General features: G+C 40.6%; 1 protein-coding gene across 7 annotated transcripts in view; it reads right to left on the bottom strand.

The window, feature by feature from the left end:
• LOC137301818 (WD repeat-containing protein 72-like) overlaps positions 1-24,499 on the bottom strand; it is a 211,509-nt gene that overhangs the window by 117,609 nt on the left and 69,401 nt on the right. For all 7 annotated transcript variants that reach the window (XM_067971464.1, XM_067971463.1, XM_067971466.1 and 4 more), the window contains one exon: positions 1,484-1,710. In XM_067971464.1, coding sequence (XP_067827565.1) covers positions 1,484-1,710 — 227 coding nt within the window. The remainder of the gene's footprint in view (positions 1-1,483; positions 1,711-24,499) is intronic.

The following is a 24,499-nucleotide window of genomic DNA, read 5'->3' on the forward strand; positions in this document are numbered from 1 at the left end:
ACAGATACAAATATCTTAAGCTGCTGGATACTTCTGAACTGTAGCCTGAAACTGACAAAGTGCAAAGTTCTCCAATCAAATGATAATTAAACTCTGACTGACCTGACACTCTGTCTGCTTAACGATTACTCTTTATAGCCTTGAACTGACATAACTCCACCGTAACAGAATAATATATGGTGCTATTCATGGTATAACACTCGTGTCTTTCTAAAACAGCACATCATCCAACGTAACATGAGCAATGCCATAGGAGATCAGTTAAAAGGATATAAAAAAACGTTTGCAAAAGATATAAAACAATCCTAAAATCTTTAGTGCTTCTGGGCTGCAAACTGAAAAGTACATTTTCAATTTGCAAAATTTCCTAGCTAAACAGCAATTAGACTCTGACTGACCCTAGCAATCACACTTAAAAAATGAAGATTTTCTAAACTGTAACAGACCCAAGGATTATTTCAAGAATTCAGAACAACTACACCATGTTATAAATACAGCAATATTTAATAGTGCAACGCTCTTGTCCACATGCCCTCTGATCTACAATGAGCAGTGCCACGGAAGGTAAGCTAGTAAAGATATAAAAATGATGCAACCCCCATGAGTCACATGTTTCTATGTACAAATTTTGTGTCACACTTAAAGCATTTTTAAAAAAGAGAAAGCAAATCATTTGCAACATGTAATGAAACTTTCCCAGCAACAGAATTCAGAATGTTTGTAGTCTCGAATTGAGTTTAGCAATCACACTTTTAAAAAAGAAAGCCGTTCAGATGGATCCGACCGTCTACCAAGTCCAATTAGAATCCAACTGATTTCAACAACACAGACAAATTGTACCTTATAACCTTAAAAGGGATTGTCCTTATAAAATAGCATATCCTCTAATTTACTGTGAGCAGTGCCTCGGGATATATAAACTAGATAGTGTTGCATCTCAGGCATGTCTGTCACACACCAGGTGTTGCACTTTGTCTTTAATTATTTTGCGTCTGTGACAAAGAAATCCAGTGATTGCATGCAGCCTGGCATTTACAAGCAGTTACAACTGTCCGCCGATTAACCTCTGCACTTTATATGTAGCGACAGTTACCTGCCTATTGGAAGTAATATCAAAAAAGGAACACGCCAGGTTAGTAGATGAGGTTCATGTGCTCCAGATCCCAAACTACCTTCAGCAGCAACACAAGAGATTCATTAGTTAAATTCAATTAACTTAGTAGGTCTTTGCCTCTAAGAAATATTTAAGGAAACTTCCTGTAAGCCAGATAAAAGCACATGTTATTGGGGGTCTAAAATATTAATATTTTGCTTTGAGAGAAGGTAATACAAGCCTTACCTCAAGTTTTCACCAGCAAAGGTACATTCAACATCCTGACATTAGCACTAACAAGTCATTCATCTTCTGCTACAAACTCAATAAAAATCTTCATTATGAAAACATAAGAAAATTAGTTATCTCTATTGAAATGACTTTGGTTACCTTCTCTGAAGACTTTGAACCATCTGTAGTTTGGAAAGCAGGTGGAGATGTGCTGAATTTGAAAGAGCCAGATTGTTTGTAGCTGGTATTCTTCTTCTTGATTGGATCAAGAGGTCTAGCTCCCATAGATACAGAATCCATTGCATTCATGGATGTAGATGATGAGTCATCACATGAACCGATGATTGCCTTTGCTACATCACCAGTCTCATGTCGATCAAGGGCACCTAACAATAGATTTAAGAACATTTTCATTGGTAATGCAGAAACAAGACATTTTCACACTGACAGCTGTTGTTCGCTTTCTTCCTACTGAACAAGTGTACATTAATGTAGGAACACTTTTTGGACTGACAGTCTAGGTCTATAAACGATAAACACTCAATAAATAAACAAACATGCTTGATAGTATTTTAAAAAGTCACAAATAAGCAAACAAGCCTCATCTCATATTATGGCAGAAGATGATCTCATGGTATACATTATGGGGGCAATTTTGTGAGGCTCCATTCCTTGTACGGCAAGTATAGGTCAGATTATAATGCTGCAGCCCTTTCTCTCCTACTGTGTGCTCTGTTTGTGAGGATCTGCATTGGGAAATTTCCCCCTATATCCAAAGCTGATTTAAAGTAGAATGCAATAGTCGTTATGTTGCTGTTTCGCTAAAAAAAAATTCTCATTCCTTTTCTTTTCTCCTGTACTCCTAGTGTATGTACCAAACCCCATTTCTGGCTAACAAAGTAGATCTATAAGCTGTTCCTATTCCTCGGCTTGTCTGTGGTAATATATTAATATCTTCTCCTTTGTTAAGCTCAGTAACCATTAGTTTCACCTAGAGTAAAATAGTCATTTTTCAATTTGATTGGAACAGTGCATGACTTCCTCATTAATGCTCTTAACGAGGTTTTTGAAAACCTAAAAAAAAGGGCCTCGACTTCTTTGCTAAAAGTGATAAAGGCAGGAATTTTGAGCCCATTGTCGGAGCAAAGTATGAGGAGCTTTGCTCTGCATGTTTCAATGTTGTGTGTGACCTGGTAAAGTAATGCCAATAAGTATCTCCTGGTAAAGCGTCTATATCCCTCACCTCAATGATCACTAAAATAAAAGGGGAATTATGAGCATACCAAAAGGATGTTATCGCAGACTTCTTAATGGTTAGCTTAGGAATGCTACTACTGGAGCCCTGGGAACAAGTCAGATGCATTAGACAATAATGTGCATCATTGCTGGATACAATGTGTATCTTTACTGGAGATGATGTGTATCATTGGTGGATTTAAGGAGATAACTTATACAAGAGGAAGAGTTAGAAAGAAAATGCTGGCAGTATTATTGCTCAATAAACATCTTCCAAGACACACTCCTAAATCTAATAAAATTTTAATGCTCCAATTTATAGTGATACTCCATTTCAGTGTTATATTCATCTGCCACCCCACCAAAAAAAAACTTTTGTTATTTATAGTTCAGTAGAACCATAAATACTGCACGATCCAGACTCAAACAATTCTGTTGTAATGTCACATAGGCAGTCTCCAATCTCCAGGGAAAATTGTCAAGAGATAAAATTTTAACATTATTGTTTAATAATTTATGTCCTTAATGCATTTAACAGCGACTCCCACTCTACAATTTACAAATTTCTCCTATTGAGTAATCTTGCCTTTACATTCCTTACAACTTGGAAATATGTATACAGATAATTTTTCATTGACACCAGTTGATAGTGTCAGAAGATAATCTAATCGCAGAACATCATAAGTAAAAATCAAGAGCCATTTTGCCCACTAGTGGAGTACAAATACGGGTGAGATGTCATGCTAATAAAGTACAGTACTCTGGTCAGACCATACTTCAAGCACTCTGTTCAGTTTTGTTCACTGAGACGCAAGAGAGATATTTAAGCCTTAAAGTTGGTATAGAGAAGAAGCACGAGGACTAGATTAACAGGACTGAGTTATGAGCAAATATTGCAGCCTTAGCACTCACCAGTATGTTTACACAAAGATAAAATAACTCCAACTCAAGTCTGGAGCAACAGGCAACAGGATAGAATTTACTGTACCAAACGGAAAACAACACCAATCAACGTCCAGAGCCATTAGGAAGCCCTTAATTGGCATTATTAAGCAGTCAGGATTAAGAGAAGGACAGAGTGTTCGTGTTAATAAATTCTTTTTTCACTTAAAACCACCCACTGAGGTGGCTAGTTCCTTTTCCCCCTCATTCTAATATCTCTAATAATTGCAACCTCCCTGGGCCCTGGCAGTGGAAATATATTTCCTTCTGATTCTCTTCTCATCACAACTTTCAAAATGATTTATTTCATGAAAATCCAGTGTTAAATGTGACATAGCATCGTCAAAATTTAACAAACTGCGTAAACAAGGCTAAGTGGAATAAAAAGCAGCCAGTGACACTTCGATTTTTTTCACCAACACCTTAAAACATTTAATCATGGAAAAAAATGACGATAATCAAATTCTGGGTAAGATTTCACACCATTGGCCTGTCTGTTCTTTTTTTCGGAACTGATGGACCTGCTGTATATTTCCAGCATTTCCTGTTTCTGTTTTGCATAACCAAGTATTTTTGGCTGTTGCCAAAATAAAAATCCTATGGATACATTGATGATAACACAACAAGTGGGGAAATCTACTTAAGTCTTAGAAAGTGTAGAATATTGAAAGCTGCATTTCTCATGTGATGCAGTTGTGATGCTTTGTAATATATGCATTCTTTCTAAATGTTTTTTTTTAAAACTTAATATACATTTTAACCCTAGCAGTGAATACAAATGTACAAAACAATTGATCATAATCACACTACAAATGCAATGTTGTATTGATAATTTCCTTGCCATGTTCATTTAACTGCCCACTTCTAAAAATTCTAGCAGCAGTTTCATTTAGGATGTCAACGCTCTTAAACAGAGCACCTGAATAATGATTGAACATCAGAACTAAATCAGTTGAGTATGTTCAAGCTGACTGAAGAAAGGTTCAGAACAACAAAGGTGGAACAGTGATTCAGTTACAAACTATCTAAGATCCGTTCTTGACAAACAATCTTTCAATCATCTCTGTCAACAATGTATCATTTCGGGTATCAGTGTTGTAAAAACATCAAACCAATTGCATTATCCAGGAAAGCTTTGAGCCTTTATTACACACTTGATAATGTGTGCGTGTGGTGATGCTAAGCTTTCTGCAGGGAATAGTGCTTTCAACCTGGATGAAAGGTGACACTGACTTTCGCTGCTTTGCCATTCAGAGGTTTGCACAAACTCCAGTACTGTTTACTACTCTACATCACTAAGTACTTATTGAACAATGCCACAAACAAATTTACACAGCCACACAACCATATAAATTATTCACTGGAAGCAAGGGACTGCGCCTAAGCTTTGTGTTGTACACCTTTGAAAGCAGTACAAATTGGCAAGCTTTGGCTGAAGTGGTGGAAGCCAGTTTTGACGCTCTCTATTCACATGCAGCCTTAGGCATCGAATCAGTGATCAGCCGTTGGACCGTTTTGACGAATTTACTACTTACAAGTCACTGTTTGAAAGGACCCATTTGAAAGGTATTCATTGCTGACATTTTCTATTTTAACCCATCAAAACAAAAAGGATGATATCATAATAACAGTTTAGTGCAATCAGTTCTTATTTAACAGCGAGCCACACTAGTTAATTCAGGGAGTGTTGGATGAAACGTTAAACCGAGGCTCCGTCTCCCCTCTCAGGTGGACGTGAAAGATCCCATGGCACTATTCCAAAGAAGAGCACGGGAGTTCTCCCAGGTGTCCTAGCCAATATTTATTCCTCAACCGACATCAGATTATTTGATCATTATCTCATTGCTGTTTGTGGGACACTGCTGTGCGTAAATTGACTGCCGTGTTTCCTCCATTATAACAGTGACTACACTTCAAAAGTACTTCACTGGTTCTGAAGTGCTTTGGGGTGTCCCGAGGTTGTGAAAAGCATTATATAAATGCAAGTCTTTTATTTTTTTCCTTTCTGTATAATTTTTATTATAAATTTGCCAATAATTTAACCAGTACCAAACACAAATACCACAAATAGAAGTAACTTATACTCCAACTGTAAATGCACATTGACACTTTGTTAGCAGGTATCAGTATATTACAGCTTCACAAATGATTTGTGAATAACAGCACCGAGATTGTTTCAAGCTACATTCTACAACCTTCAAGAAATAACTAGTGATATTCCTAAAAGTGGTCGACAAACAAAATGTTGGTGTCCACTTATTTAACTCCACGTTTCCCACAATTGTTTTGTATAAAATCTTCAACCTTAAAGAAAGATCAACTGATCTGATCACTACCCAATAATGCGATGCAGTAGTTTGTTATGATCAAAAATTCTCATTGTGACGCCATGGGCCCAATATTAGGAGGGAGGCGGGTTGGCAGTGGGGGGTCGACTGGGCGCGTGGGTAACGCGTCCAGTGAAATCAATGGGTTTGGCACGCGATCGTAAGTAAACTGAAGCCACTTACTTTGGCTTCCGGGTTTCGCACTGGAAAGCTGCGCAGCGGGCGGACTGCGCACCCGCATCATAGGCTGTCAGCTGGAGGAGCCCTATTTAAAAGGGCAGTCCTTCACTGACTGATGCTGCAGAAAATAGGCAAAATTACAGCATGGAGCACCCAGGGGAAGGCTGCTCCCAGGTTTAATGATGCCTCACTCCAGGTCTTACTGGGTGGGGTGAGGAGGAGGAGGAGGTAGTAGAGAGAGATCTTTCACCCGGCAGACGGGAGGAAGTGGCCTACCTCTGCCACCATGAAGGCCTGGCTCGAGGTGGCAGAGAAGGTCACCAGCACCACCAACATATCACGCACCTGCATACATTGCAAGAGGTGCTTCAATGACCTAACCAGGTCAGCCAAAGTGAGTACTCTTACTCATTCCCCTACACTCCGTCTGCCACATCACCACCCCCACCCCACATCTCCTTCTGCACTGCCAAAACTACTCTATCACATCACTCTTCACACCCACTGAACCCTCATCCTCATCTTACCTGCACTTCCTCACCTCCCCAGTACTCATCCCAACACTACCACTCAACCCAATCCTCATATAATCTCATGGCTCTGTCTCACACTCACCCTCTCATGAATCTCTTTCACGGTCAGCCTCACCCCACCTGCCACTACCTGTGCTGCAGCTACAGGGCATGCAATGTATGTGTAGTAGGAAGCGTAAGGCAAACATGTCGTGAGCATGAAGGGGATGCACAAGGGTGTTTGAGGGTTTGTCATGGTTTTTACTTATATTTGATTTCTGATCAACTCACATTACATATTATATTGTCACCACCACTGCCACGTCTTGGCCATTCTTGACTGGCTTGTGCAATAATGCCCTTTCATGAGGTTCTCCATGAACACCCTTGATGCCACCCATTGGGTCACCCTACAGTGGGTGTATGTGTAGTTGCACGACTACTTTGTGCAGGTGCCTGTTGCGCAGCACTGTGTTGTGTAGCTCCACATGGCGGAGGTGGACGGCATGCCTGGCGAGGCTTGTGATATTGCTCCTCCTCCAATGGAGTGATGAATGCAGCAATGGAACCTCCCCCCCCCCCACCATCCTGACGGTGTGAGTGTGAGGGGGTCTGCAAAGTAGGTAAATGTGTTTGGACAGCAGAGTTTAGGGTATGATGTAATAATTTGGAGTGTGGAGACAACGGTGTGGCAGGCAAAACTTTGTCTGAGGTGACAGAGTGCCCTGCTGCAATGAATGAGGTATTCCCCCCAACTGTCAAGGAATCCTCTGCATCTCCCAATGGCTGCTGACTGAAACATGTCTGCAACAACAGGAAGTTTTTCCCACAGCATGGGAAACTCGCTGAGGAGAGTCCAAAATCACATCCCTGCTAAAATCTCTTCCCAATGAGGTCTGTCAACGACCTCAAGCACCTCCCTAACTATCTAAACTGTCATCTCACCGGCTCTCATTGCCGGTAGGAGTCCCGCGTGCGGGGGCTGCGCGCGCACCGATCCGCGTCATTGGGGAACCCGGAAGTGGGCGGGTTGGTGCCGGGCTCCAGACCCGCTCGGGGATTCCCCAATTTTAGGAACCCCCCCTCCCCCCCCCATCACGAACGCACCCGCTCGGCCATCCTAAAATTGACCCCCATGTTTCATTTCCATATACATAATACTTTTTCTCTGCTCAAGTTTGAAGGGCATCAATAAAATAAATTATGAAGTCATAAAAAAACAAAACAGCAATGGAGCCATCAAGTTTTGGGAATGTTAGGATTTTTTTTGGTGTAAAATAGTTTTTTTTTTAAATGTAGATATTTATTAATTTTCTGAATTTTTTTCTTTCTGCTCCAAGTGTATTCAATATTTACAGTATTAATGACCCTGCCAACCTTAATCCCACCCAACTCAAGGGTAGAGTCAAAGCTGCAGACCTGGTAAAATCCTTAAATGGAACTTGCAACAAACCAGCAGTCAGGACACAAAACTGACCCACACCACACTGGCAGAGGTAAAGGGAGCCTTAACTGTAATTAATCTTCATCTGTAACAAATGTCAAATATTAATGTGCTATGTTATGGAGAGAAATGTTCATAACTATCCAAAAGATAACCTCCTCAATGTAGTGAAGCCATTGGAGAAGCAGCAGGTGAGGTGATTTGCATTTCCATTTTCTCTTTTCTTCTACTAAAAGCAATGGCTTGTGTGTGGCTTATAGTTTCACGGTCGTCCAATACCTCATCCACTTGGCCAATCATGTTGTATGAGCCCAGATAGTAAACGTGGCTGTTATTTAACGTTGGGTTTATCATAGCTGAGCCAATTCTGTCCTTACCCAAACAATCAGCTAATTTTTCCCTGGCACTGAAGACAATGTAATACCTTCACCAACACCTTATGGATTGAAACTGTGTGTGAAAGGAGAAGTGTGTGAAAGGACAATTGTGAAAGGACAAGTGTGAAAGGAGCACTGTTACATGTGCATTGTGTTTGGCCAGTTTTCTTTTGTTCTATCTAACGGATTCAAATACAAACTCAGTCACAGCAAAATTGTGCACACCTCACATTTGGATTTGGACTTGTTAAATTAACCCTTCATTGAACAAAGGAAAATCTAACCACATTGTGCCTCTCTCCCCAAATTGTGCAAAAGTACCGAAATAAATGAACACAATATCTATAATTTTAACCCTTTACACTAAGCACACTGCCTTGCACATTTGAAAGATTATTTTTTATAAATTTTAAAAGCTGGAGAGCTACAAAACAGAATGAGAGAAATCTAGATAATCATGGAATGCATATCTGACCTTTTTTTTAAAACAATATTTCTGTACTCCTGAACAGATTAAGTCACTGCAATAATTTTGACATTTTCTCTCTCTCGCAACCACACAATATTAAGCACCGATGAGTGTTTCATGTTTTATATGCCCATATATTTTATGCTCTTGCACAGAACTCAGATTTGGGAGAAAATAGTGTTGGATGATGAGGAGAAAGAAAAAACAATAAGGTGGTTTATATAATTATAATAGTAATAATACTATCAGAGCCCAGTTTGACAAATCCATGTTTTTCTATAAAATCAATAGTATCACACACTCATATCATGATCATCAAAGCTTCTATTAGAAAATGTATGTTTCTAGCATTTATTTAAAACACAATTTTTCACATGCTGCTTTCAATGAAGGCAATAAGATACAAAATGATCCAAGGTTTCACAATCAATCCTATCATCTAAGAATCTTTCAGAAAAATTAAAAAATGCAAGAAAAAGAAGACAGTTTGCAATAGCCAGTAGTCAATCACGATGCCTGGTCACTCAGTCCAATTGAACAGACATCATTTATCATCAGTTACAGATGAAGTTCATTGTCTGGGCAGCAAGAACTCAAGACACGTCGACCTATTGTGCCCCTTCCTAACAAAACCATTTCACAGTTACTGCTCTGTGCTCCTGCAAATATAGAAAAAGGCTGAAAATCTGACCAGGCCACTAGGCCCCTAAGGTAATAGAGTTAGTTAACTAGAAAATCTGAACACAAAACACGAAAACAATCAAGCTCATAAAAGCAAAAGGAACTATTACAAGAAAATTAATTTTTTTACAATTATACCGTCTTTCACACAGTCTCAAATTTTTGAGAAGACCCCTAGTATTTCAGGTTACATGCTCCTGATATGGGATTAAACATAGTTTCAGGAGGTGGGTTATTAAATATGTACCCAATCTTTATGTTCAGAAAACCTGAGGCTACAGAGAATGCATTTAGAAAGATCAGTGACCACTATGACCTTGACCTGAGCTACACCATAGCCTCCAGCACATGAAAGGCAACTGCAGGATTTATCAGCAGGGCCACATTTGCCCACTCAAATCTAATTCTGACCGATGACCTGGAGAAAAATAGAGGGAGAGACAATGATAGCAACTGTAAATCACTAATATTTGCAAGGACAAAAGGGTCAAAATGAAGGAATTATGATGGTGTATTACAAATAAGTCATGGACAGCACTGGGTGAGGTTTTTTTTAAAAAACAGAAAACCTTTAGACCGTTAACATGTTTGATCTCTGAAACATTGGATACTTGGACTTTATAACCATTTTCTATCATAGCAAGCTTTAAGATTCTAACCTACTTAAATTTTCTGCAGGGGCCTAGCGCTTTCCACCATTCCCAACTCAAACTAAGTTATACTGCCACTTGCATGTTGATGAAAAATGGTTTCAGGTGCATATTGACTCAAAAGTGGCAGTATAGCTCCGATTAATCCCTCGATTGCCCTAAAACCAAGCAGTGCGAGACTCCCCTCTCCGGGGCACTGTTTCACACTGCTGTGAGCTTGTGCCAGGTGCCTTACGAGTCAAACCTGTTGCAAAGTTACATTTTAAAGAGTGGCAAGACAGCTCGTTAGGCCTCCTGGGAACTTTCTAAACTGACCTTTCAATGTTTTTATTGTTAGGTGAAAGCAGACACTTTGGCACGCACACTCCTAGCATTAAAACCAGCCACCAGGACCGTGGAGCTCTATGCATGCATGCAAGTGCATATGCACAGGACTCACTGACCTCCAGTCCATCAACTGCATGTTGCACTCCACAGCTACCAGTCCAAGTCTTGAAGCTGCAGTGTAACTGCAGTCTTAATTCATTCTATTTAGACTTGTTCGTAGCAAGGACCAAAAATTTCACTGTAATGGCCTTCAGAATTCTTTGGGGGGAAGGTAGTCGAGAATCATGCTTCCCACTAAATTTGATGAAGTCTGACATTCCCTTCATCTTCCACTTCTACAAAAATTTGTTTGACGGTCCAAAAACTAAACTGCCAGTTAAAATCCACCCCTCAGAATCGGCTTTGTGGGTCTTCTCAGCCTCTCTTCAAGACTAGAATGTCTCCTTTGAGTCACAGCACCCAGAATTGGACACAGCACTCGAGGTGCAGTCTGACCAGAGCACTGTATGATTTTGAGGCACTGAGTAATGGTGAGGCACCCGAGCACTGGAAGGTGGGAGGGGGAGGGAATAAATGAACATTTTACCATCTACAAGCACATCTCTTGTCATCTGCCCACATCAAACTTGACAAAAACTCTACAGGGGTAAAGTCTCAGCCAAGTGCCCAGCTGTAATCACATTTGGTTGGGAATTTTGAGGCTGCTATAGACCTACAGTACCTTTGGATTGTCACAAACCCTTGATTTTTCCTATTTAATAGAAAACATACTGGCAAACTAAGTAATAAAAGTGAAGTGTATGTATATTAAGAAATGTGAGTGAGTTGAAAGGTCTGGGAGCAACAGTTGCGACAATTATGCAATAGACAACCCTGCTCTCCTAGATGAATGATCAGATCATTGATTAAAATAAAGTTAAAAATGAATAAAATCTTTTAAAAAGTTGCGACATGATTAATTGTATTTACAAGGTGTCAGCCTTGGCTCAGTGGTAGCACTCTCACCTCTGAGTCAGAAGGTTGTGGGTTCAAGTTTATTCCAAAGACTTGATGACAAAATCTAGGCTGACACTTACAGTGCAGTACTGAGGGAGTGCTGCACTGTTGGAGGTGCCGTCTTTTGGACAGGACATTAAACCAAGGTCCCGTCTGCCCTCTCAGGTGGACGTAAAGAATGCCATGGCACTATTCCAAGAGTACGGGAGTTCTCCTCAGTGTCCTGGCCAATATTTATCCCTCAACTGACATCACTAAAATCAGATTATCTGGTCATTATCTCAATGCTGTTTGTGGGACCTTGCTGTGTGCAAGTCAAAAATTGGATTCAAATCTGTACCCTTTCAACTGTTAAGGCTAATGGCTGTCCCAGAAGGAACTCTATTTAATGAAGAACATTCTTATTGTTATACATCATTATTCTTGTTATGCATCATTATTCTTGTTCCACAAGTATGGTATACAAGAAGTCATAAAAAGTGTAAACCACTTATACTGCAGCACCGGATGATTAGCCATTAAAATTTTGGGATGTTAATTATTGCCAGACATGCCTCATCCATTGTGTCATTCAACAGGAAGCTCTCAGAATTTTCACCACTTAAATATGGCTTTATAGCAGCAGAAAAATACTGCAAGCTGAATTTGCCAATATTAATCAAGTAACTGGAAAGTAAATCATCTCTTGAATAAATTGTTCTCTCTCTGCTATTAGGTAGGTTAGAGTTAAATATGCCTTTGTTCGATGATATTTGAAGTAGTATCTAGGGTGACCTAAGTGTACATGGCAAAACTGCCTCACATCAACACAACATCAGTAGTGTAAGTCAGCAGATGATGTCAGCAAGCTGACTGGGGACCACACTGAAAGGAAGAGGTGGGAACCACTTTCATGAGGTACTCCTACACAACAAGAATTCATATCCACTGCAGGTTAACTGAAAGATGGTGCAAGGCCAAGTTTTAAAACATAATTTTAAATGTTTTTAATATTAGCAGAATCAACAGTTCCTTTGGTTCTCTCATAAAATCAAAAAAGTGACTAGTATTTGGAAACATGGGCAAGAGCAATGCAGAGTTGGAAGTATAACTCAGGCCTTTTGGCCCATGTCAAACTCTACAGGCACTGCACGCTTAATCCTGCATCTGTTTAATAATATTTATACTGGAGACAACCAATGCTTAGCTATTGAAGATGGAATTTATCACACAACATAGGGGACAACAAGTTGTATATGCTCCTTAATTATATCTCAAAAAGTTATTTTAATACAATTTTACTTTTCATTATTGCAAATGTATCCCCCACATTGTTTCCCGGTAATCTGAGAATTACTTCTCGGTAATGACACAATGCTAACTTCACAATTTAATAATCCGTCCCAGAGTTCATCGCCTGGGGGTACTTTCCATTGTTAACATTTTCTGCGAAAGCCTGTAAACTACAACTAAACACTCTATGCTGTAAAACATTTATGTGCTTCAAAAACAATCTTCAGACCAATGCAAAGTCTTTAGTTGTCTACATGGATATGTATATTCAAAAAAATTGAGATGCATCATCACATTTTGCATAAAACACTAACATTAGCCTCCAATTGACCTCAAGATGTAACCAACAAGTGACCTCAGGGAGTACCCAGTTACAGGAAGTGGACCTTGAGGCTCTTAAGGGGTAGGTTGGGCTAAACACAGGTCCACTTTATCAGCAGAATAGTGCATTGTATGATACCTGGTGTAATGCTTGTGCTGTTATAAAACAGCATATCCTCTGCCATACCATGAGCAGCACTACAGGAGATCTGCTGGTCTCCAAATAAAAATGAATGCAAAAGAATCCGACAACAACAGGTACTAACAACTCCTACAGAGTAAGCAAGCAACTGTGGCAGAGTAAGTGAACATCTGTCCCTGGTCTAACAACATGAACTGTACAGCCTATTATAAAATCTCTACTTCTTTTGATACATTTCAAAACATAACCAATGATGCAGTCAATGACAGTCTCGTTAAAGCAATTGGACTGTCTCTTCAGCAAAGAGTCCTCCCTTTCCCTGTCCCATGTATCGGCAATAACTTGAATGCATTGGTCTGAGTGGTGGATCTATGTCAGAATCAAGCTTTGGATGGTAGATGGGCCTGGACATTGGTGGCAGCATTTGAACCTAATGGACAAAATGCAGCTTCCAAAAGAGAAGTAGCTCTGCTTGACCTGACAGCTTGGATGCTCCTGGGCTTTCTGTGGATGGCTGTTTCAAAAGAGTAAGCTCTGAAAAAGCTTTCATTGCTTGGGTCTGAAAGCATTTTGTAAGGCTTCCTCAACTTGCTCTCCTGCTATTAAACAAGTCAAGGATTATGAAGTGGATGTCAGGGCAATCTGGGTGTAGAGTCAGATCTCATCCTGTTCTCATCCAATGACCATAAATAGGGCCACAAAACCATGCTGCTGGTGAGCCTCTGCACCAGAAGTCCAGCTTCACAAAATTACGCCCTGTATTTTTAAACTTGAACATCTCAAGAATACTTTTAAAAAGGGAATTAACCAGTTGCTTTAAAAAGAGGAAAATTAATGGGGAGGGAGGAGTGGAATTAGATTAGTGGCTCACTAGCACTGGCCTGTTGGCCCAAATGGCCAGTTTCTGTGCTGGAATATTCTATGATTCTATGTGCACTTTCAACAAGAGTCATTGGTTATCAATCGAGAGTGGGACCATAAGACCATAAGAGATAGGAGCAGGAGTAGGCCATTTGGCCCTTCGAGCCTGCTCCGCCATTTGATGAGATCATGGCTGATCTGATTTTTACCTCAACTCCACTTTCCCACCTTTTTCCCCATATCCTTTGACTCCCTTGCTGATCAAAAATTTGTCTAACTCAGCCTTGAATGTATTCAATGACTCAGCCTCCACAGCTTTTTGGGGTAAAGAATTCCAAAGATTCACGACCCTCTGGGAGAAGAAATTCCTCCTCATTTCCGTTTTAAACGGGCGACCCCTTTTTCTGAGACTATGCCCCCTTGTTTTAGATTCCCCCATGAGGGGTAAAATCCTCTCAGCATCTACCCTATCGAGTCCCCTCAGAATCTCATATGTTTCAATAAGATCTCCTCTCATTCTTCTAAACTCCAATGAGTATGGACCCAACCTGTTCGATCTTTCCTCATAAGACAACCTTTTCATACCCAGAATCAACCTAGTGGACCTTCTCTGAACTGCCTCCAATGCAAGTATATCCTTCCTTAAATAAGGATGCACTGCAGCAACTCGTCAAGGCTCTTCGACAGCACCACCCAAACCCACGACCTGTACCACCTAGAAGGACAAGGGCAGCAGGCACATGGGAACAATACCATCTGCACATTCCCCTCCAAGTCACACACCATCCCAATTTGGAAATATATCGCCGTTCCTTCATCGTCGCTGGGTCAAAATCCTGGAACTCCCTACCTAACAGCACTGTGGGAGAACCTTCACCACACAGACTGCAGCGGTTCAAGAAGGCGGCTCACCACCACCTTCTCAAGGGCAATTAGGGATGGGCAATAAATGTTTGCCTTGCCAGAAAAGCCCACGTCCCATGAACAAATAAAAAAAAATAAGGGCATCAGAACTGTACGCAGTACTTCAGATGTGGTCTCACCAGCACCCTGTACAGTTGTAGCATGACTTGCCTGCTTTTATACGCCATCCCCCTAGAAATAAAGGCCAATATTCCATTTGCCTTCCGGATTACCTACAGCACCTGTATGTTGACTTTTTGCATTTCATGTACGAGGACACCCAGATCCCTCTGTACTGATCAGGGAACCCTGGATGATGTCCCTCTCCCGAACCAGGAACACTGAAATCACTGTATCATTGCTACTGCTGCCCCAACTGAGATTAGCTAACTCATCACAGACTGGGGATTGAACCTGGGACTTTTGTGATCCTAATCGCTCAGCACTCTACAGAATGCCAAGGAGCAACCAAGCTGACAGGTAATCTGTGGGTGAACATACTGGGGTGGGGAGGAGGGAAGAATTATCCTGTTTCCATTTCTGTTCAAACAGCAACTGCTGGTATAGATACAAATTGACGGTGTGCTCCATGCCCTTGATGTATCATGACATCCACACAAGAGGACCAATGAGTGGGACAAAATGACAGCAGGTTTACCAGAAATAATCTTCAATCAAACAGGGAAATATGAGGCCGATTAGGGTAGAAATTGGACCTTGTTGCACCCACATTACTGGCGTAAAACGGACGCAACAAAGCCCAATTTTGGGGACAAATGTCCTGCGTCCCGAGGACAGCTGAGAAACATACAACCAGAAATTGGTTGAGGCCATTTTTCAGGTGTCTCTGGCAACCACCTGAAACAGGGATTACATGCCTTACATATGTAAAGAGAGGCCTAGTGCTGTTTCAGGCCTCCTCGCTCAAATAAGTCTGTGATGAGTCGGACAGGGGTCAGGCCTGTCCCACTCAGGATTCTTCAGCAGCTGCCAACTAAAGGTGAGTTTTAAAAAAATTAATTATTTTATGAAGTTATGAAGAAACATCCTTTCACTAAAGTGCAATGGTTTATAATGGAAATTTAGCATGGCTTTGGAAGTGGAATACTAGCGTATCAACACATTGCATGAAATCCTTTCCTCTGCTATCTTATTAACCAGGCTTTTTACTTTATGTTAACTTTATACACAGAGGAAAATATACTCCTTTAGTTACTAAATTTATCAAAAAACGTTATATAGAATTTACAGTACAGAAACAGGCCATTCCGTGTTTATGCTTCACACCAGCCTCCACCCATTCTATTTACTTTATCTCACTATCGACATATCCTCCTATTCCTTTCTCCCTCATGTACTCATCTCGATTCTCTTTAAATGCATCGACAATATCCGACTCAACTACTCACATGGTCGCGAGCTCCACCTTCTCACTAATTGTTGAAAAAAGTTGAAAAAAAATTCCATGGGATTGACGTCACAAGGCAGCTTCAACTAATTTTCTTGAGCTGCAAAAATATTCATTTAAACTATTTTTTTCACCTGAAAGTCGATTGTTATAAACACAAGATGTCTCAGCAGCCGTGACATCTGATAAATATCTCCACTCTTGAGGTGGCCATTACTCACTTGTGACTTTGTCACTCATGAGTTATCTGGTCAGCATCACTTGTGGAACATTTATCATTTGTATTATGACCAGCCTCGACATATCCTTAGGTTTTTAATTAAAAAAAACTCTTGAAAGCCACATAAAATACAATACTGCTATAAAAGTAATTAAATGTTAAGCAACTAATATGACATGCACCAGTTTTAGGAACATAAATGCACAACAGATAACGTCCATGTTAAAATCACTGGAAGTAGTTTCCCCTGCTCAGTGCATATGGGAGTAGGCAATAAATCAAGTACTGGTATTGACTAATGTAACTGGTTACATTACAAGATGTCACACTTCTTAATTGGATGGGGATAGAAAATCATCAAGGAGAATTTGCACAAATGACTTTCTGTACTCAATCTTGATAAACACTTCAAGATGCTTTCAGGACAGAAACTGAATACACTACTTGGAAATGTAAATCTTTCCGTACTAAGGACTCTATGTTGAATCACCATCCATTTTTGAGGATATGTATGATGTCTGGAATAAGCCAGGCTGTTTCCTGCATTGAGGTGGCGTCACCTGCACAGTAAGCCTGTGCTTTGTGCACAAACTAATGTGATTATATTGGTGCTCACCACCACACGCATGTTTACATCACTAGTCCATAGAAGTTAGAAAATACAGAAGGAAAAACTTGTATTTATGTAGTATCTTATCACATCTCTCATAAATGTCTCAAAGCACTTCACATACAATGAATTACCTTGAAGTGCAATTATTGTTATGTAGGCCAACACAGCACAATGTTTGCAGACAGCAAGATCCCACAAACAACAATGAGATGAATGACTAGTTCATCTGATTTTGGTGTTGTTGAGGGAGGAAGAGAACGGCCAACTCTTTTTTAACAACTACTGAACTGGGTAAACAAGGCCTCAGCTTAACATTTAATTTGCAGCACAGCACCTCTAACAGTGTGGCATTCCATCAATGCAATGTTAGCCTGGCTTCCGTGCTCAAGTTCTCGAGTGTGCTCAAACTCACCAACCTCCTGACTTAGAGACAAGAGTGCTCCCAACTGAGTCAAGCTGACATCCTATATAAGATGTATGAGCTTCAAGTGCCGAGCAATTGGTAATATTAGTAATTTCTCTAAAAATCTTCATTCGTACACAATTGTTCTAAACGAAAGTTTGTGTTTTTAATCACCCAATGGTATTGTACTTCACTGCATATTTCACTTTCAATTTAAAACAATCAATTATTCATGTTGTAATAGAAAGCCTTCACTAGAGAACTTCAATTTTCCTAGTTAAAAGGAACAAATTCCTTAATTATCATTGTTAGTGTCAGGTTAATAGCTGTACCAACAATCTTCCAATTAAATAAACGAATCAATCGCACCGGAACATTCCCACTTCTTTGCTGGACCCACACTTTTGCAAGTGCACAGCCCCACCCACCAACAGCCCCACCCACCAACAGCCCCACCCACCAACAGCCCCACCCACCAACAGCCCCACCCACCAACAGCCCCACCCACCAACAGCCCCACCCACCAACAGCCCCACCCACCAACAGCCCCACCCACCAACAGCCACGCCTCATTTCCCATGTAGCTCATGTGACAGTGACAGATTTGACAGTTAAGTGATCATGTTTATCACTTTGGTATATTTGGAGGGAAGCATAATTGTTCTAAAAGTTGATATAAATAAAAAAATGTAAAGGGTGATTTTGCAATCCTATGCACCCAGCAGAGAGCCACACTCACAGGGGGTGTGGGATTAGAGAATTACCCCAAAGCAGTTCTCCTGATGACATGGTGGGGGAAAGAGGGAAAAGCACCACCCAATAATCATATAGACCAGGAATGTCCAAAGTTTGACCCCAGGTCTGTAGATCTTACTCAGGAGGTGACAAAAAAGCAAATCAGGATTTCAATTCGGGATCACTATTCACTGAGCCTGCTGTAAAGTGTGTGTGTGTGTGTGTGTGTGTGTGTCAGGGGAGGACAGAACTGGACTCAGGTATGATGTCAACCACTGTTGAGTAACAAATGACTCATTGCTAAGACTTGTATCTGAGGAAAGCTCACTTGCATAGGTATTGGAGGACTCCCAGAAGCCGAATAACCATACAAAGCATGAAGCCATGAATTCAGCGGAGGAGGGAAGAAAAACAGAAAATAGAATGATACATTCTGAGGAATGTTTGGATTCAGTGGAGATGATAATGTAGTTTCTATGAAATATTGCAGGGAACCATTCCATAGTTTCTTACCCTCTTAAGTAAAGTAACTTTTGTTTCAAAAACAAAGTACCTACAAAGAGTAAAAAAAAGTAAACCTTTCAATGGGCTAAGTTAGAATTATCAGACCAGTTTCCTAAACTTTTTCAGGTACTTGATTTTAACCATGCAGCAAATTTGCAATCACACAGTCTGGACACAAAGAAAGCAAAATACAGCATTTAGTAAAAAGGTCAAAAGAAATCAATTAGGAGTTTTGCTTTCAGATTTCCATAAAATTGTGCAACTGTTTGTCGTTTTCTCCGGAAATAAAATTTTCCCATTTCAGTTTTGGTTTTAGTTTCAGGAATCTGCCGGGGTGGATCGCTCACCCAGGACTAATTGGATAGCTCCTTCAAAGAGCCGGCACAGGCACGATGGGCCAAATGGCCCCCTTCTGTGCTGTATGATTCTATTGTAAACAATTTTACAACACCAAGTTATAGTCCAGCAATTTTATTTTAAATTCACAAGCTTTCGGAGGCTTCCCCCTTCCTCAGGTGAACGATGTGAAATTTCACATCGTTCACCTGAGGAAGGGGGAAGCCTCCGAAAGCTTGTGAATTTAAAATAAAATTGCTGGACTATAACTTGGTGTTGTAAAATTGTTTACAATTGTCAACCCCAGTCCATCACCGGCATCTCCACAGTATGATTCTATGACATAGGATAGCTGGTGTGAAAAGTATACCGGTGCAGTGGAGGTGCTCTTTTGAGGCTCGGGCTGTGGCACATTGGTGGGACAGAGTAGAAGATATACTCTGCATGTAACAGTGCTACACTGGGAATATTTAATGCTGACACTGACTGTCTGAAATGGAAATTGTTCCATTCCCCAACACTAACATCCCCCACTTAGGTGAGTGCAAAAAAAAACCACGTGTACAAAAAGTAATAAAAGAGCCATTAGCTTGAGGTAGAGGTGTGATATAGAATGCAAAAATATATATCATCTTTATATATAAAACACTTTGTGCTGTACTGGCAGGTAGCCTTTGTTCTAAAACAGCGCTTTGTGATTGGAGCGAGGGATTGGTATGAATGCCCAAACCCTGCTTCAAATCCCAAAGTAATGAAAGTTAGAGAAGTCCAAAATGCATTGACATATGCACTAAATTATAACAGAGTATTGCAGTGCACTGACCTCGAATGCTTGTCATATGGCTAAACTAATGATCAGAAGAGAGGGCAAATTCATTCTTTCATAGACCTCACTTAGGCTTAGTGTGACCTTGTGTAACATTTAGGCTTGACATTTTTATTGATTAGACCTAGCAGCTAATGCACTGTGTGCTATGGCTGTGGCTGTACCTAGCCCCTTCCTAAGGCATTCTTTTCCCCAACACCTTAATTTAAACTGCTCTTTCTAAATCAGCATCTAAGAACAAAAGAACTGGAGCTATCCAATATGGCTTGTGTGTTAAAACAAAAAAATGTATAATGATTCACTATGATAATTTCCACTCTCCTGATCCCTTTCATATATTATAAGGACTGCTAATCATGATCACCTTATACACACACACTACTTGCCCTCTTCACACCAATTCAGTTTGGGCCTGACAATATAAATAGGTTTCAGATGGAAAGTACCTGAGATCAGTGTATGGGAAAGCTGCTGGTCTGAGATCAAGGATTACTAGTGCAGAACCTTGCTTAATATACAAGAAGATCAACAGATTTGTGATGCAAGTTCTATTCTATAAAGCACTGGCCAACTTCCCAACATCTGATTAGTCCCAATCATATCAGGTCTGGTGCAGTAACTAGTCCAGTTTACAGACCTATGAAGTAGACTCACTCTGTACACAGATTTGTAAATTTTGATCTCCGCTTCATTTTTGTTCTAAAAGTACAAGTACAGCAGTGAACAAAATAAACATTACAAGATCACTGAGCTGGGACTAAATTGACAACAGGGGGATAAAAGACTTGCATTTCTGTAGCATCTTTTACATCCTTAGCATAGAAACATAGAAACATAGAAAATAGGAGCAAGAGTTGGCCATTCGGCCCTTCAGGCCTGCTCCGCCATTAAAAATGATCATGGCTGATCATCTAACTCAGTACCCTGTTCCTGCTTTTTCCCCATAGCACTTCGCAGCCAATTAATTACTTTTTTTTTTGATGTGCAGTCACTGTTGTTATGCAGGCAAATTGTGAACAAAAAATAATACAATCCCCTAACAGAGTACCATCTTGCAGGGCATATCAAAAAATATTTGTACTTGCTCAATGGATGAAGTAATTGACTGATCTGGTAGGATTTACAGAGGCCATCCCGGTCAGTTGAAGTGCTACAAAACATTTCAGTGTCCCTGGGCTAGGAGGAAAGAAAAGAAATTCCCCAGGATCCTTTCCTGATTACGATCCAGAGATTCCTACTGGACACTGTACATATAACAGGGTTGGACTTAGATATGACTCTCATGGCCATCCTATGTGATCAGATAACTTGGCATGGACCAGGAATCAAATCTGACAGCCACTATATAGTTCAGTATCTCACCACACAGTACATTCACCTGTTGAAACAATAGCAGCACCAATTACAGCATGAATCCAGGGCTCTTTTTAGAATAATATTTAACTGGTCTGAACAACTTCAGCAGCACATCCATCAAGTAGACTTGTAAAAATAGCTGATGCTGCAGCAGTTCAGGTGTACCAATTACTGAAGTGAATCAAATGCACCACATAATTAACTTGTCTTTATGGATAGGAAACACACAACAGCAACAGCAGAACCTCGATCATTTGGCATAATGGAGGGAACCCTGCAGGCAGATAATGGAAGTCACCACAAACTGATAAATTACGAAAGCTATTTGAAAATGAGAGATTAAATACTAAATTAATTTAATCATTAAAAGGTTTACCTGCACATCTCAAGTTAGTTATTTAAATTTCCATTTATCGGTCAGTAAATAGTTTAATTATGCAGAAATTGGGTTTGAATTTTTAGCACCAACTCCAGTGTTCAGTTCCATATCACAGAAACAAGGAGCAAATCCTTTGTTTCCATGATAGGTTATCACCATCTCTAAACGCCACTACAAGGCCACGCCTAGTGACTGCGTAACAGTCCGTGGATTTACCTCAAGTAGTAAATCAAAAAACAATGGGCACAGCCTTTAAATTTTAAATCCAAACCTTTCAACTCTAATCTGAAAATCCAACATTGTCATTCAAATGACTCTCCCAGTGGCAGCTTTGGAGTTGCATATGACAACTGCTAAAGTGGCCTGTCCCTTTAAGGCTACTGCTTAGGTATGCTATATGGGGGGAGTGATCTAAATAACTCCTGATGTCAATTACGGGCTAATTAATGTCACTGGACGTTTCTCTGGATCGGCAGCTGCTTGGCTTCTCTCCATGAGAACAGGACAGGTTATATCAAGTCATAAAAAATCGCAAGGAACCTCTCTGCTTCATTCTCTTTTTGTTTATTTTTTTTAAAAGATTGTTCAGTTGTGACTGGTTGGCATTTTGTATGAAGTCTGACAGACACTCTCAAAACATTTATAGAGGTAGACTAGTGGATCTCCTGTGGCATTGCTCACAGTAAGCTGATGGATTCACTAAAGTGTGACAGGAATGACACATACAGGAAGTGCAAGCTATATGCAAGAGTTAATATATTACTGGTTGATCCCCAGTGACGTTGCACGCAGTGTCAAGACTGATTTAAATTTTTCAGGGAAGGCTAAGGAAGAGGAAGAGGAAGGGTGAGGGTGAGGGTGAAGTGAACAATATCTTTGCCTGGGAAATCCTCTCAGTGTGAGAGGTGCCAGTGTCCACAAAATGTAGCTAGCTGGGGAGCTGGGGGTGCGGGGTGTGCAGAGAAAGGGCAATTCAGATCAGGAGTAGGAAAATTGAGGCACGGGACATCAAGCCATCAGGGAAAGAGAATACTGGGGAGTGCAGTCGGGAAGGGGAGGATTAGTGTAATAGGAGAAATAAAGCAGGGTGGGGTAGCCTCTGAGGGAGAACTGTAGCCAGTAGGAGGCTAGGGAGGGAAGGGATTGGCAGTCAGTGGGTTGGTTTCGAACAAGAAATGCACCAGGAGGGGGTAGGGGAGATGAATAGGAATTTGAGCTAGTGGGGTGGAGGTTGATTGCAATCCACAGCTTATTGATCATGGGAGGCATGATACCTGCTCAGCTGAGAGGTAAGGGGATCAGGTGGGGAGTTTTCTTTGCTGCTGATTAACATCAAACGTTGGCCAAAAAGTTGTTCAATTGGAAGGGAAGAGGTGGGGATGGGGCCAAAGATCGTGGCTGAGAACTTGGTCCTTGGATACTTTGTTTTCCTATATAAACAGGCTTCTACTGACATTTTCTGTGGTGCTAATGTCTCTGCTTAGTTTGAGGACTCACTTAAGATATCCCTTGGGCTGTCAGGTAGGGTGAGGTGGTGCCCCACTGCTTCCAACTTGTAACGTAACTTTACGTTAACAGCACCACCTATAGGTCCAGTCACTTTGGAATTCTGGGACCGCGCACCATTTGTATCACAGCACAGTTATCAATCATCCTAGTTTCTGCTTGCAAGATTCAAGAATAGTAATTTCAGAAAATGCAGGATCAGAATCGCAGGAGGTTAGAAGGCTATCCGACTGCGGGGGCATCACAGGTAAGTTGGATCCTGCCCTTATTTGATATCCCTGTTAAATTTTTGGGTTTAACTCAGCATACTTTTCCTTGGATTCGGCATTTCTTAAGGCTCCTGCAAACAAGCTCTCACTCCGTACGAACCAGCATGTGCCTTTTCTTCTGAAAGCAGTAAATTAAATACTTCACTAGGCTGTGGTTTAGGCCATAAACTGCCAAACAGATTCTCAGTAGTTACTGACTTAACTATTCCTCCTTGGAAAATAATGGATAATAGTCAGTTTGCTGTAATAAAATACAATGTAACCTGACTAGCACATGGCCTCTATATATTAATATTTTTATGTGGTGGATTATTACTGACTATCCGTGGAGAACTTTAGCCTATCGATTTTGTTTTTTCTCTCAAGGCTTCAAACTGTCTATTTAATTGGAAAAAGACAAGCCGAGATATACTTTTCAAAATTTGACCAGGAGAAAGGATATTTAACTCAGTATTCCAAACTCAAAAAGAGCTGCCAAACACACAAAAAAAACCGACAAGATGCTCATGGTTGAATTGAATAAGTTAGCCCCTCCCTGCGATACCCAACACAGACATAAAATCTTAATTTTGGATTTTCTGTATTAAAATGATTTGGGTCCTTTTCTGTGAGTGAACTTGGTATTTAACCCCATATGGACTGTGACAGAAAAAAGAAAATAACACCACAATATATCATAAACAAAAATGCTTCCTTTTGTCACATTCCGAAATACCTGCATTCGTGACCGATCACCAGTGGAAACCATCGCTACTATGTCTCATTTCTAGCCCAACAACACTGAAATCAAATGCATTCTCCCACTTGTTCTCCAACGAAGGTTATCTAACAACACAGATGCCCTGAAATTCCACAGACCCTTTCAGGAGAGTGGAAGTGTCATGAGACAGTACTTCCACCTGCCACTTTGCACTGTCACTGACCCAGTTGGGACTTTCAGGAGGAACCCATGCCTGAGTGTTGGACCAATCAAGAGCGAC

The sequence above is a fragment of the Heptranchias perlo genome, chromosome 34 (genome assembly GCF_035084215.1).
Source record: "Heptranchias perlo isolate sHepPer1 chromosome 34, sHepPer1.hap1, whole genome shotgun sequence".
In the NCBI taxonomy this organism is placed as follows: Eukaryota; Metazoa; Chordata; class Chondrichthyes; order Hexanchiformes; family Hexanchidae; genus Heptranchias; species Heptranchias perlo.